Source organism: Maylandia zebra, linkage group LG7, assembly GCF_041146795.1.
Source record: "Maylandia zebra isolate NMK-2024a linkage group LG7, Mzebra_GT3a, whole genome shotgun sequence".
Classification (NCBI taxonomy): domain Eukaryota; kingdom Metazoa; phylum Chordata; class Actinopteri; order Cichliformes; family Cichlidae; genus Maylandia; species Maylandia zebra.
In genome coordinates, this window is record NC_135173.1 from 66,639,217 (window position 1) to 66,653,712 (window position 14,496).

The window sequence follows — 14,496 nt, forward strand, 5'->3', positions numbered from 1 at the left end:
CAGGTACTAGTCTGACACAAAGCCATTGGTCATTACACTCACATAAACTACACCGTAAACCCACGAGGTGGGCTTAAAACATCCACTGATCAAATAGGCTAGCTAGAGGTCAAAGGTCATCTCCCTCCTCTTTGACACTGGCATAAGCCCAACTGAGCTGTACCTCCTGGTTTGTTTGTGCCTGCATCATCCTGCCACCTGCTGGTCGACCTGCTGTCGGTCACAAGCTTTCATCAATCTTTCCTGCAAACTTAGACTCAGTGGTCCGCAATAACCACACAAATAACTATGTTAGACTGCAGGAGGGGGGCTGGTTATGTCTTCTGTCTCTCCAGCCTCATCTCCATCTGTCTGCCTCACAGTCTGCACCTGCTGTTACATGCAGGCTGCAGAGAGAGAGAAGATGTTCTCTCCTTATTAAACATCCTAAATATGAATATGACAGCTTGATAAATGTTGTGTCCTTACTTTAATCACAGAAAGGCCGTGCTTGTGGGGCCTTCTGACAGAACTGCTTCCTTCCATTTTTTCCACTGCAAAAGAAACTGTATTTAAAGTCCTCTGTTCTCAGAGCAGCTTTTCGACTAAGGAGCTGTCCAAACAAAATGGTGCTTTGTTCATAACTTTTGTCTTTTTTTAGCCTTAACTTCAAAACATCACAGTTCAGAGAGTTTTCTTAGATTCGCATTTCACTACAGAAGCTACTTTTTGCACCAGAAACACTGAGTTAAAAAAAAAGAAGTGGCTGCTGTGGACAAGGAAGCTAGAGTTAGCATCTCTAAACATTATTGCACAAGGAACACTGCTGCCGTGATCGGAGTTACTCCATCACAGTAATCGCCACACCGAAGCCAGGAGCCAAGTTTCTGAGCCAAGCATTCCCCACAGCATCGCACTTCATCCACCTGTTCGTGTTCCTCCCATAGGGCACCCTGCTCCTACCTGGTCTCCAGTTAGCTCATGTGCAGTCAACTCTATGACGTAAAAGAGGCAAACTTGCTCCATGTTTTAACTGTGTACCAAACATATTCAAAATAAATATATTACTCATAAAAATAAATGAATAAAAATAAATCATCTTATCATGTCTTTTATCAATAGCTTTTGGGGCTTTTCATAGAAGTCCACTTCCTTTCTCTGTGTAACTCATTTTCCCTGAACGGGACAAACTTTATTTGACAAATTTAGGAGGCAAGGTAAACCCTGGACAGGTTACCAGTGTGCTGCACTGGTGACCTGTCCAGGCCCACATTGTTTAACTAATATTGTTTTCTTTCAGATTATTAATCGAGGTTAACTGTATCATAAAACCGATAGGCCTCCGTTTATCTCTTTAATATATTCATTCATTCATTTAGCAGCTGTTTATCTACAGTACCGTGCAAAAGTCTTGAACCACCTCCTTTTGTTTCAAAGGAGTCAGACTTGTAATGTTTTTGAAGGTGATCTTTAGCAACGTTGTTTCCTTTCTTTCTATTTCCCGATATGCTCGTATAACGTAGAGAAAAGACGGGTGGCGCAAGACTTGTGCACAGTACCGTTTGGCGTTGTTATTGGTCACTCAATGGCCTTCATAATGTATTGATGTAAATAACAACATCCGGCCTAAAGTCGTTGACTTCAAAATAAAACAAAGCCTCGAGAAGTTATTTTTGAACACTGCGTTTAGCTTTTAATCTTGTCTGGTAAATCGAACTACTACTACTACTACTACTATAATAATAATAATAATAATAATAATATTATTGTTGTTGTTGTATTATTGTTATTATTGTTATAGTTTCCAAAGATTTCAATATCTATTCAGCTTCTCAGAGACCGTTGGTTTTTCAATACACAAAATAAGCAAATATTTTCCTTCCAACAAAAATTAGCAAATGTTTATAAACATATATTTTCTATTCATCTGTAAGCTCATAGCTTGTAAACATAACCCCACCAATAAATAAACATGCAAGAGTTTATTCTGAAAACTCAAACCGGAAGTTCAGTTGATGTTTAACCTGCGGCTAAGCTAACTCCACCTGGCTGCTTGCTCCAGCTGTTTTTGTGGTCCAATACAGCGTGTGTCACCGGTAATAAGTCTCTGTAAGAAGACGGTGGACGAAGAGCGAAGTTTGAAGAATTTTTATTGCTTCCTGGACAAAATGCAGCAGTTTGTTCTTCGGCTGTCTTGCGGGACCCTTAGATGCTGCTGCTGACGGAATAACAGAAGAGCCGCCTTCTGACCCGCCTCAGGTCCGCCTGGAAGCGCTGCTGTCAGTGGCTCTGCGGCAGTGACACGGTTTCTCGTCTGGGCTTTTCAGCTGTATGTACCTCATCTCGCTAAAGGCCCGAGAGCCGCGGCTCTAGCTTGTCTCCTCTTCCTGTGTTTAGGAAGGGCCGTGAACCCTCAGCTGAATGTGGTTCATAATATCTGTGATCTAAAGCATCAGAGCTCATATTTCAGATGAGACTCAACTCTCACACCAAACACCAAAGACTTGTTGATCTCATGAACTGTTACAAGTCCTGTACCAACATGAACGATTTTTATTTTATTACTGGGCAATAAATCAAACATCAGAGTCAAAGCTGAAGGGAATATCCTCAGATCTCTTGTTTTGTTTGACTCTAATAACTCCAAATAGAACATTTCTTCCAGTTTTTCTTGAAAATAACTGAATCAGTTAAACAATGTGATGCATTATTTGAGTAACTTATTAATTAGTTAATAGTTGTGAGAGAATTACAGTAAAACCTGTGTGCGTGTGCTTTAGATGATGCCTTCCTGGGGGGATGTAATGGACAAATCGAGCCGAGTGTGTCGACCCCAGCGGATTGGCGAATCGTCTAAGGTCAGTGTTATTATTGTTAAAAATTATCGCATGGTCTGTAAAGTAGCTTCAGGTTAATCGACTAATAGTTGTAGACAGTTGTCTATCCAAAGTGCAGAGGATCTGGGGACTGTTTTCATCCCTCTGGTAAGTTGAGAAGTCAGCTCATTTCTAGCATGAGAGACAAAATCAGACAATGAAAATCTCTGCAGATCTCTTGCTACTGCTTGTACAGTAACACTGCGAGTGCCAAGAACTGAAGTTTGGCAGCAGTTGGTTTTATCTGGGGTGTGAATCAGGAGGAATGTGCAAAAGTAAGCAGGCAAAAAGAAGAAGAAAGGCAGCCTGGTTCTTATCAACAAGGTTTCTGAGGAGGCTCCTGGGAGCGGGCACACAGCCGTTTGGAGTAAGGAGTTGTGGTCAGGGTGATGTTGTGCTGTGTTTGCAGGTTTTCCGCTGCGTGGATCATGCTGCTGAACTGCTGCAGGGCCTCAACGAGCAGCGGCAGCACGGCCAGTTCTGCGATGTGGTCCTCGTGGCTGAAGACGAGCGCGTCCCTGCTCACCGAGCCCTGCTGGCGGTCTCCAGCCCGTATTTCAATGCTATGTTTACTTTGGGCATGAAGGAGGAGCACCAGCAGGAGGTATGCAGGCAACGCTGTGAAATTAGCTTATTTATGTACGTAAAATAATATATTAAAATCAATGTGGATCGTTTGTGGGAGCCTTTGTTTCTATCTTAGTTGTACTGAAGTTGTAAATGGAATAGAGTACACGCATGTGTTCTTCCTATCTGCAGGTGGAGCTGGTCGGGATGTCCTTCGTGGGTCTGAAGGCGGTGGTGGACTTCCTGTACAGCGGCGAGCTGCCACTGGACGGAGGAAACATTGACTATGTGCTGGAAGCTGCTCACCTCCTGCAGGTAAGAAACCAGCGAGCTGTTAGGTTTAACGATGCAGGCCAAGCGGCAGCTTCTGGGGCTGATGAGGGAAAGGGCCAGAAACTGCATTTCCTCTGATGGCCACTTGGGGCTGACCCTAAAAGTGAGTCAATCTCAGTAGACTCCCATATTAAAAAAATACTTTACAGCCTGTAGCATTCCAGCCGGACTTTATTCAGACGATGCACTCAATGATCATTACGGATGGACCATGGTGGGGTATTCCAACCCATTTATTCACAAATTGCCATAGACACATCGTAAGAGCTGTAATCATAACATAAAACAAATAAACATTCACTTGATATAACCACGTTTCTGTTATGCTAATCAATTCACAGAAAAGGCACAGGAGGTGCTAGCATCAGCCTGCTAGATCGCTCATAAACTTATTAACAATCAAGTAATACATTTACAAATTGTCCGAAATGTAAACAACAAGTACAACACACAAACATACCTGTTCGCCTTCCAGCTAGATGCTAATTTTAAGATGGATGGAAAACGATAACCTTCTCATTAATCCTTTCTGCGGCAAGCAGTTGCGGTACGATCTTCCTTCCCGGAAGTTGCCCGTTCCGAATTTCAAAATAAGAGTCTAATCTATATTATAAGGTATAATTCGTTCAGGGATTTAACTGTTTGAAAAATATCAAATAAACAAATAATCTGGGTCATTTACACAGCCTGATACAAAAATGGTTTTCATCTCCACGAGTAGTTTTCTCTTCATGAAAAATATACTTTTTTTTTATAGCTCATCAGTTTAGATACTGTTAAGGCTTAAAGTTAGAGGGGTGACCTGTTTGACTGAACTTCTCCTTTTGGAGCATTTAAACTAAATTATCAGGAAAATAATATTTCTAAGAATTTCTGTTTGTAGTGCGAGAGGTTTAATCACCTGTTAAAATCACCTGTTTAACTGTTAAAAATCAATCGGTGGTGATAATTAATGTTACCTATAAAAACTCATGCATTGTTCAGGTATGGCGAGCGGTGGATTTCTGCTGCCAGTTCCTGGAGACAGAGGTGAGCGAGGACAACTACCTGTACCTGCAGCAGCTGGCGCTGCTCTACAGCCTGGAGCGACTCAGCGCCTTCGTCGACCGCTTCATCCTCAAACATTTCTCCATGCTCTCTTTCACCCCGGACTTCCTGCGCGACATTCCTTTCCACAAACTCAACTCCTACCTCTCCAGTGGCCAGGTGAGACGTCCTCACCACGGCTCAGCAGACGAGCTGAAATCAAAAGCACGGTTAGCATTCTGAGAGCCCCTTTCTTCATCGCCAGGTTCAGCACGACAGCGAGCAGGCGCTTCTCCAGGCCTCGCTGCAGTGGCTCAGCCAGACGCCCGAGCGGACCTCCCACGCCAGGCAGCTCCTCTCCCACATTCGGTTCCCTCTGATCCCGGTGGCAGACCTCATAAGCAGGGTGCTTCCAGATGTGCGAGCTCTGCTGCCCGAGGAGGCCGGCTGTGAGGCCCTGGTGGAGGAGGCGCTGGCATACCACGCCAGGACCAGCGCTCAACCACTCCTGCAAACTGGACGCACCACAGTGAGGGGGGGAGTGGAGAGACTGCTGCTCATTGGAGGAGAGGTACAGAAGCTGATTTCATGATTTCACGTGAACATCATGTTAAACCTGCTTTAGATCTGATGTCTTCACACCTGACACTTACTGTGATATGATTTCAGTGTTAGTATTTTAATCTTGAGGCTCGTGTCTCCACTGCTGTCTGAAAAGTGAAACCTGGAAGCTTCACAGCTAGACTTCTCTTGTTTTTTGAGGTTTCCGAGCGTGGGGAGGAGCTTAGCGCTAGCGTTTCCTGTCTGGACGCTGAAACAGGGAGCTGGAAGGTGGAGACTGAGCTGCCGGCCCAGCGGAGTCACCACTGCCTGGCGGTCCTGGGAGGTTTCATCTTCACCGCCGGCGGGAGCTCGTCCAGGGACAACGGTGGAGATGCTGCCTGTAACCTTCTGTACAGATATGACCCCCGCCACAACCAGTGGACCAGGGTAGAGTGTAGAAAAGTCCCCTCCCTCCAGCCGCTTTGATAGTCTGAGGTCGTTTAGCAGCCCAGACTCACGAACAGCGTGTTTTTGCAGGGTGCCCCGATGAACCAGCGGCGAGTGGACTTCTACCTGGGGACCGTGGGAGAGTACCTGATCGCTGTGGGAGGGAGGAATGATACCGGAGCTTTGTCGTCAGTGGAGGTCTACTGCCCTGCTGAGGACTGCTGGTCCTACGTGGCAGGACTGCCCAGGTTACTGCTGACTCCGCCTCTTTGATTGAGGAATATCTCTGATAGCTGAGCTGTGAGGACTGCGTTTACACTCCACACATGTAAAAAACTGTTTGTGTTTTGCAGGCTTACTTACGGTCACGCTGGTACAGTCCACCGTGGCGTCGTCTACATCTCGGGCGGTCACAACTATCAGATCGGCCCATACCGCCGGGACGTCCTGAGCTACAATCCGTTGCGGGATGGCGATGTGTGGGTGGAACGCCAACCCATGTCTCTGGCCCGGGGCTGGCACTGCATGGCCTCCCTCGACAACCTAATCTATGCCATCGGAGGCAGCGATGACCACGAGGACACCTCGGAACGCTTCGACATCCTGCAGGTGGAGTCCTACGACCCACGCGGCGACCAGTGGACCAAGATTGCGCCGCTGCTGCTGCCCAACAGCGAGGCGGGGCTCGCTGTGTGGGCAGGTAGGATCTATGTTCTCGGGGGCTTCAGCTGGGAGAGCATGGCGTTCTCCAGAGCCACACAGGTATACGACCTAGACAAGGGGGCGTGGTCCAGAGGGCCCGACCTGCCCAAATGTATAGCAGGGGCTTCGGCATGCGTGTGCACCGTGAAGCCTCCGCCGCTGTCAGCCTCGCCACAGAAGCTCAGAAACCAGATGGAGGAGCCATTATTCTGTACTACGACTGACACGGTGACCAGCGGATCTGCGACTCTCCAGTCTGTTTACAGTGCAGGCAGGCCACAGAGTCAAGCTCAGCCACAATCCCAGCAGATCAGCTACTCTCAGTGGCAGCCAACACCTCCTCATGGTGCAGCTGACGCTTTTATTCACATGTAATAGATCTCTGAGTATGGATGCCGCTTTGCAACCCTCCTCCTTTTCTTGCTGCATCTGACACTTAATCAGTGTTGTATCTGTCGCTGCCACTGACTGTCTCATAACTGCATAGCTGTTTGGTGCTCTGTAGTTTCACTGAAATGTGGACTGTAAATAATGTGAGTGCAGCGTGTGGAACAAGACGTCAGTCGTCTGCTAATGAGCCTGATTTGTTGACATTTAAGCTGTCGACTACTAAAACAGATAAAACTGTGCACGGTTAAGGTTCTCTAGAAGTTGCGTATTTGGGAAGAATCACAGATTTGATATTCCTCTAAATACAGGAAACAGAACAAGCTGCATTTAAAAGAGGTTTTTTTTGTTCTTGCTTTTAGGATTAAACGTGAATGTTTTTAAAAGATGTCATCTCTGCCTTTGAAGCAAAAGCTGCATTCATTACTACTGCATTTTTCTGTGCATTTGTACATTTTTTCTTTAATTAAAAAAATATTAAAAGAGAAAAGCGAGCTTATCATTGGCTCTTATCATTCTAAACATTTCATCGTTATTAGTAAACAGGTCACTGATGGATGCTCCAGCGCTGGTCGTTGTGGCGTCTTCTCTCTCAGGTGAAGGGGTAGTACGGGTGAGACTTGATTCTGAGAGACAAAAGAGCAATCATTGGTTTGATGCTGGAGAATGCAGCTACAGCAGGAAGGTGGTTGACTTACTCTTCAATTTCACAGGCCTTCCACCCTCGGTTCAGTCCCTTCAGAGCACTCAAGTCTTCTTCAGTCAGACTGAAGTCAAAGATCTGCAGGGAAACCGACAACGAGGCTCTAAATATACTTACACTACACTCCTGAACTAAAACTATACAATTGCTGAGGCGCTGTCAACTGAAATTGAACTGGGGCCTTTTGTGTAATAACAATTTGTACCACACAATGGTGCAGTGAGTCAACCAGAGGGCCTGCCCCCTAGTAGTCGTTAAAAAGAGTGCAGGTTTAATACCCCCACCGAGAAAATCGTGGTAAGCATCTTTGTCTCACCAGAGCGACAATGGTTTCTTACCTTTGTGTTTTCAAGGATGTGGTGAGGCTTTTCACTCTTGGGGATGACTGCAACACCCTGCTGCACGTGGTACCTCAGCAGGACCTGAGACAAGTTCACTGTTACTAACTAATGAGTGCACACACACACACACACACACACACACACACACACACACACACTTTATCAACCTGACCTGTGCAGGACTGCGTTTGTGCTTCTTGGCGATATCAGCAATGACTGGGTCCTCCAGCAGCTTATATGGATCTGTGTCTTCTCTTAACCTGTGACACGGAAGGATTTATGAAGACGGGTTAAGAGATGAACAAGGCCTCTGTTGGATGTAGCTATTAGCTACTGTTAGCTGCATATATCTAAAAGATGCAGACCACAAAGAGACATAAAGTTAGCTCTACCAAATGGAAAGAGACAAACTAATATGGGGACACAAAAGAACCACTGAGATAAAATATATCTGCAACCTAAGAGGACCACACCATTATAAATAGTGCATGTGTTTATGTTTGTGCCATGAAAACCATCCTAAATATCAGGGTATATTTACATCTATTTTTCCCTACCCCAATAGTCGAATTCCATAAAATAGTTTGCACTTCATCAAAATGAGATCCAGAGTCTGCACAGCAAGTTTGTTATGACCTTTACTTCCTATGAGTCAGTTTACTGGCCGAACTTTTAAAAATATTCAAAAAACATCTCTTTTTTATCTTCTCAGCCTTGGAGATATGTTATATATCTGTATATATAATAAAGGTTTCAAACATTTAAAGAACAAAAAGTTCTTCGTGTCTGTTTTTCTGATTTGGTTGTCGGTGTGGATCATGAGGCAAGACCTCGTACAGTTCTGAGGGTCTCCCAGGTGAACCGAAGGGGCTGTAGGCTGTCAAGGCAATGTTCTTGGATTTGCAGAACTCCATCATATCTGTCTGGATCAGGTAAGGATGTAGCTCCACCTGTGGACGACATGTAAACGTACAACAGTCGAGTCGAGACTCTAAAACGTTTCAGTAGCTCACAATTTCTCACTTTACAGAAAACACATGTGACATTATCACAAGAAAAAGAACACGACACCGGAAGAATCTGCACAATCATAATAATTCAGCTCCGGACTGATTCACCAATGCAGGAAAACAAAGTCCAACTTTGAGCAACTAAATTGAAAATAAAAAATGTTTACTAGTCCTTACTAAACACGGCTTTCCAAAACTCCGCACTGTCGTAAGAAGTCTGACAACTTAGTTCAGGACTGATAGTGACTGACTTAAACAGGACTGATTTCTGGAGAAACTGCAGTGGGATTGTTGCTGCTGCTGGACCTAGCCTGTTATTTGGTGGTTGGATTGGTCAGCTACAAAAGCTAATGGTGTTAGCAGCTGATACTGTTAAAAGGCTTTAAAGAGTGAAATAAACGTTTTTAGGCATCTTAGCGCTGATCAAATTGAATAACCCACTGATGACTTTTTTTCTTTTTTCAAAAATTCTACAAAACCTGAAGCACTTTTGTCTTCCATTAATAAAGTGGACAACCCTCCACTTTATTAATGGAAGTCCCTCAAGTCCCTCCTGTCACTGTCAGGAGGGACAGACTGTCTGAGAGGACAAGGCAGAAATTTCAATGCACCATATCTCCTTAACTTTAAATTGCTTCCATCTGTGTCATTAAAAGCAGTTAAAGTTACCACGATGACTACATTCTATATACAGCTAGCTGAAAAAATAAGAGATGTTAAATCATTTATTACCCCAAATTCTAGGAAAGTGTGTTACAACAGTGATGCAAAATACAAAAAAATGAAGAGCTCTGATTTAAAATAAATGCAGGGATTGTGATGTGAGGAGGCAAACAGCACTAATGAATTTCCTCAGCAGCAGTGTGCTACCACTGCAATGATCTGAACTTGTTCCTCACACACAAAGGACGAAGGCTATGTTGGTCTGGATAGGCTGAAAATGAAAGGAAATCCAAAACCACCAATCAGAGTGATCGATTTCAAATCAGCTATCAGTTAAGCAGCTGTTACACTTAGCAATTAATAACTGGCTCAAACAGACTGACAATGAATGGAAATGGTACTCATAAAATGTCTTACACAACCACGTGTGTGTGTGTGTGTGTAAATATTTAGACTTCTTTGTGAGGACAGAAAATTGGCTACTAAACTTGTGGGGACCAGCACTTTGGTCCCCACAAGTTTAGGCATTCATTTTTGATGGTTAGGGTAAGTGGCTAGGGAAAGCATAATGTCAATGAGATGTCCTCACTAAGATAATGAGTGTGTGTGTAACAGAGAGAGATTAACCTATGCCAAAACTGTAGAAGCACACATTGTGCAATCAAGCCTCGTGTTTCAGACCTTAAAGCTGTGTTTCTGTGATGAACCGTCTGAGGCTAGTTAGGTGCAAAAGCTTTGGAAAAGTTTTTTTTATCTATAACATATAATGGGATTGATTGTAACCGTAGAAACAAACCTCTGGGAACATGCTACATCTTTGTACAAACACCAGTTAATTACAAAATGAACTAGGAGATGTTGTAGAGCTCGTGGAAATGAGCCTTCACAGCTTCAACGAATGTAAATGGACGCATCTGCAGTACCTGATTGACCGCAGGGGGAACCCTGCACAGAGCGAGGAGTCTCTCCAGCTGCAGGATGCTGAAGTTGGACACACCGATGCTCTTTACTTTCCCCGAGGCTTGCAGTGCTTCCATCCCCTGCAAACACAAGACAAGTTTTTACAATTTAGTTTGCCTGAAAAAAATCAGCTTTTAATATCAGTTAGATCACAGATAAAAATGTAAAAGATTGTATAAGAATTTAGTTAAATGATGCATGGAGCTGTATTTATATGATTCACAGTTCACATCTGGGTCATAACTATTTACTTTGACCATTTTATTATCATTTATGGTTCATTTATCTGTCATTAACATTTACTCATATGATTATTCAGTGCTGTTATTCAAACAAGCATACAGTCTGTATCTTCTTACCCTCCACACATCTACGTAGTCTACGTCAGAGGTCACTATCTTTCCATCCTTCCTTGGGAAAAGCTCATCACCCATTTTCTGCAGTGAAAATAAAAGTCCATCAGACAGATGGCACATCTTTCCCCACAGTGCACCCTCTTTCAGTTCTAAGGCTTTCATTCCTTTTTTTGAGCAGTGTATTTTTAAATACAACCTGACATGAACAACAACTCCTGACACATTACACCGTGTCGATTTAACAAAACCTAAGCCAGGATGCAGAAGCAGAAAAACTGCATCCAACGTTTCAGAAGCTCGTTCAGCTGTTTTTAGCAGCAATGACCTTCCCAGATCGATGGGTAGTTCCTCCTCTAAGATCACTGCCGATATCTTTCCTCTTTGGCATTTGTTAAAACACACACCTGAATATTCTAGACCAGCACACTTCCACAACGTCTTCTTTTACAGAGGTGCTCATGCTTGCTGATTTGGTTACCAGCACCTAGCTCCTTGAATAAATTTGCCTAGAATGTCTTTATTGTTAAAGTGAGTTTAACAGATGGATACTGCACTGGAGTCTCTGCTTTTATCTCCAATTTGCCTGAATGGGAATTGAATACAAGGTTGACTCCTGAAGGTCGACTATTCCAGAAGATGAACTTATTCTTAAGTCAAAGCCAAATGAAGAATGGCAGAATAAAGGACAGTGAAACTGTCAGAATTGGAAATCTCTGCTCAACCTTTAGGCCAACAGGGAAATGCACAAGATAAAGATCCAGGTAGTCCAGTTGGAGATCACTTAGGGACTTATTGAGGCACACAGGGATGTCTTCTGGGGCATGATGGGTACACCACAGCTAGAAAGGTTAAAGCACAGCGAGATAAACATTAACATACAGCAGTGTGATGCATAAATCTGGGTACTTTGAAATAATAATTCAATTCATTTTTACAGACAAAGAAAACCCCAACAATCATATGACCCCCTATGAGCAAGTGCTTTGGCAAAAGTGGAAAGAAAAACTCCCTTTTAACAGGAAGAAACCTCCAGCAGAGCCAGGCTCAGGGAGGGGCGGGGCCATCTGCTGCAACTGGTTGGGGATAGAGGGGAGGAAGATGGGACAAAGACATGCTGTGGAAGAGAGCCGGAGATTAATAATAACTAATGAAATATCAACTCAATGTGGGTCCAAAAAAAAAGGTGACTGAAGAAGAAACACCCAGTGCATCATGGGAATCCCCCAGCAGTCCACACCTATTGCAGCATAACTAAGGGAGGATTCAGGGTCACCTGGTCCAGCCCTAACTATATGCTTTAGCAAAAAGAAAAGTTTGAAGCCTAATCTTGAAAGTAGAGATAGTGTCTGTCTCCCGAATCCAAACTGGAAGCTGGTTCCACAGAAGAGGGGCCTGAAAACTGAAGGCTCTGCCTCCCATTCTACTTTTAAATACTCTAGGAACAACAAGTAGGCCTGCAGAGCGAGAGCAAAGTGCTCTAATAGGGTGATATGGTACTACAAGGTCATTAAGATAAGATGGGGCCTGATTATTTAAGACCTTGTATGTGAGGGGCAGGATTTTGAATTCTGGATTTAACAGGAAGCCAATGAAGGAGAAATCTGCTCTCTCTTTCTAGTCCCTGTCAGGACTCTTGCTGCAGCATTTTGGATTAGCTGAAGGATTTTCAGGGAGTTTTTAGGACTTCCTGATAATAATGAATTACAGTCGTCCAGCCTGGAAGTGATAAATGCATGAACTAGTTTTTCAGCGTCACTCTGAGACAGGATATTTCTAACTTTAGAGATGTTGCACAAATGGAAGAAAGCAGTCTTACATATTTGTTTAATATGTGCGTTGAAGGACATTTCTGGTCAATCTAACAGACAAAAAGTAAAAGAAAAAGATTGGAAAGGACAAATAAGAAGTTCGGACTCTTCCTCCTCATGCTGTCCCACCTCTAACACCAACTACTTTCCCACCTTGCTGACAATAAACATATCTTCACGTCGGATGATACCCTGCTGCATCTTGGAGCGCAGAGCCTTTCCAATGTCCACCTCGTTTTGATAACTGTAGGCAGTATCTATGTGGCGGTATCCAGCCGCGATGCCAGTCTCTACTGCACCCTGGATCGAGGTCGGGGACAGATGAGAGGACTGCAACAAGCAGGACAGTAGAGTTAGTGTCTGCTAACCTTACTCTTGGTTCCTGGGCACATTTACACCAATGTAGAGAGAATTTGTGTGAGATAGATAATACAACAGATAATACAAAGTTGAGAGGGTCAAAATAACATCACAGATGTGCATGAAGTCAAGCAGCACCATTGGTGACAGTCATGCCAATGTCTGATAGGCCTCTTCTCAGCAGGTCACTAAACTGAACTTCTCTACTGTGCTTTTATGGGCATTATCTCACACATGATACAGCATGATACAGCATGCTAAGCGGTACAAACAAACCAAGAAGATTTGGCTTCAGTTTTGGTTTGGACTACTTTATTAGTTACTTAGCACCAATTGTCTCTACCCGTGCATTGCACCCCTGCTGTTTATCAGCTTGCTAACTAAGCATGTTAACCTTAGCTGATAACTTCTTGTTAAGATACTAATAATGGGTGACCTCACGCCACTATGTGTCAGATACAGCAGGATGGAGGATCTGGATTGCCGCTTGATAGCAAAGTGGTGTGCAAATGTACATCAGTTGCTGATAACCATAGTTAATGGTTCAAATCATATAATACAAGAATCATCAGTTTGCTTTGTAGAAATGTGTCTGTTGAGCCACTCGATGACGGCTGAGCTTGGTGTTTGCCTGATGTAAGGCTTTTTTGGATATGTGTTAAATCACATGTAAGATAAAACTTTGATCCAGTTACTGGCTTCATATGTAATTATAAAGTCCGAATATTAATTTCGACCTCTAAAGTTTTGAAACCACTGTTTGGATGCATGTGTCTTATTATTAAACTTGACTCTGCCACCTGAAAGAGTGATCGATGTCTGCCAATCACAATCAAGTCCTTCTAATCACCTCCCTTCACAAATATCAGTAAGTATGCCTTTAAATGCATGTATTAGAAACATATAGTAACTCTTAACAATACATGAGAAAACACAGTAACACTGAGCAACTTCTCAAAGTTAAATGCAGATGAAGAAATGGGGCTACCTTCCATGTCCCAAGACCCAGCAGTGGCATTCGAGAGCCGTCATTCAGCTCAACGTTCCTGGCCACCTGTGTGTCCTCCACAGAGTACATTTTCCCCACCGTAAGAGAAAAACAACAAAAAAGCCTCTCAGTTCACAACCGCGCACTGTCACAGCTTTCTTCTTCCTCTTTCCCCCTCAGAGTGCTTCTGCTGAGTCAGTGTCCTTCCTTTTTCTTTGCTGATTTTACTTTAGCTCATGTTTCTGACCTTCACTCACTTGGTTTTCTTCTCTTCCACCCACTCATTTCCTTTTCTTTCTGTGCTATCAGTCCACAAGTTAATTATTGGACAACATGCAGAGAACTTCACTAGAATGTAGTATTTATCTGTAAATAGTAAGTGAGGAGGAACGTGTTGCAAAGGTCACTTCTCCCATCGTGATAGCAATACAAACACGCATGCACACA

The 14,496-nt window shown here is 43.6% G+C and overlaps 2 protein-coding genes across 4 annotated transcripts; one reads left to right on the plus strand and one right to left on the minus strand.

Annotated features, from left to right (window-relative positions):
• Positions 1-2,241: 2,241 nt before the first annotated feature.
• On the plus strand, positions 2,242-6,848 carry klhl36 (kelch-like family member 36). Of its 2 annotated transcripts, XM_004573896.3 has the most exons (9): positions 2,242-2,308; positions 2,760-2,837; positions 3,265-3,459; positions 3,615-3,737; positions 4,740-4,961; positions 5,047-5,352; positions 5,544-5,771; positions 5,862-6,019; positions 6,125-6,848. In XM_004573896.3, the coding sequence occupies exons 2-9, from the start codon at positions 2,760-2,762 to the stop codon at positions 6,846-6,848; spliced, it is 2,034 nt and encodes a 677-aa protein (XP_004573953.1). In that variant the 5' UTR covers positions 2,242-2,308. The 2 variants fall into 2 exon arrangements, with proteins under 2 accessions (XP_004573953.1, XP_076743061.1); XM_076886946.1 differs by lacking the exons at positions 2,242-2,308; positions 2,760-2,837; positions 3,265-3,459; positions 3,615-3,737 and adding an exon at positions 3,861-3,969.
• On the minus strand, positions 3,966-14,448 carry zgc:56622 (aldo-keto reductase family 1 member B1). 2 transcript variants are annotated; one of them, XR_013099600.1, is made up of 11 exons: positions 14,050-14,448; positions 12,855-13,031; positions 11,616-11,732; positions 10,897-10,974; positions 10,501-10,617; positions 8,742-8,854; positions 8,077-8,164; positions 7,902-7,985; positions 7,559-7,641; positions 4,216-7,486; positions 3,966-4,022 (listed from the first exon to the last, which is right to left on the minus strand). XR_013099600.1 is itself a non-coding variant. In XM_004573895.6 (10 exons), exons 1-10 carry the CDS (start codon positions 14,137-14,139, stop codon positions 7,453-7,455), a joined length of 981 nt encoding a protein of 326 aa, XP_004573952.1. In that variant the 5' UTR covers positions 14,140-14,448; the 3' UTR covers positions 3,966-7,452. The 2 variants fall into 2 exon arrangements, 1 of the variants encoding a protein (XP_004573952.1); XM_004573895.6 differs by having other exon boundaries at positions 3,966-7,486.
• Between the last annotated feature and the right edge of the window lie 48 nt (positions 14,449-14,496).

What these genes read in the sequence shown, in the direction of transcription:
- zgc:56622 (XM_004573895.6), bottom strand. Translation starts at nt 14,139, where the DNA reads ATGTACTCTGTGGAGGACACACAGGTGGCCAGGAACGTTGAGCTGAAT. An exon ending in TGGGTCTTGGGACATGGAAG is followed by an intron (nt 13,032 to 14,049) that starts GTAGCCCCATTT and finishes TGCTTGTTGCAG; the next exon opens with TCCTCTCATCTGTCCCCGAC. An exon ending in ATATGTTTATTGTCAGCAAG is followed by an intron (nt 11,733 to 12,854) that starts GTGGGAAAGTAG and finishes TAACCTTTCTAG; the next exon opens with CTGTGGTGTACCCATCATGC.
- klhl36 (XM_004573896.3), top strand. Translation starts at nt 2,760, where the DNA reads ATGATGCCTTCCTGGGGGGATGTAATGGACAAATCGAGCCGAGTGTGT. An exon ending in GGATTGGCGAATCGTCTAAG is followed by an intron (nt 2,838 to 3,264) that starts GTCAGTGTTATT and finishes CTGTGTTTGCAG; the next exon opens with GTTTTCCGCTGCGTGGATCA. An exon ending in AGGAGGAGCACCAGCAGGAG is followed by an intron (nt 3,460 to 3,614) that starts GTATGCAGGCAA and finishes TCCTATCTGCAG; the next exon opens with GTGGAGCTGGTCGGGATGTC.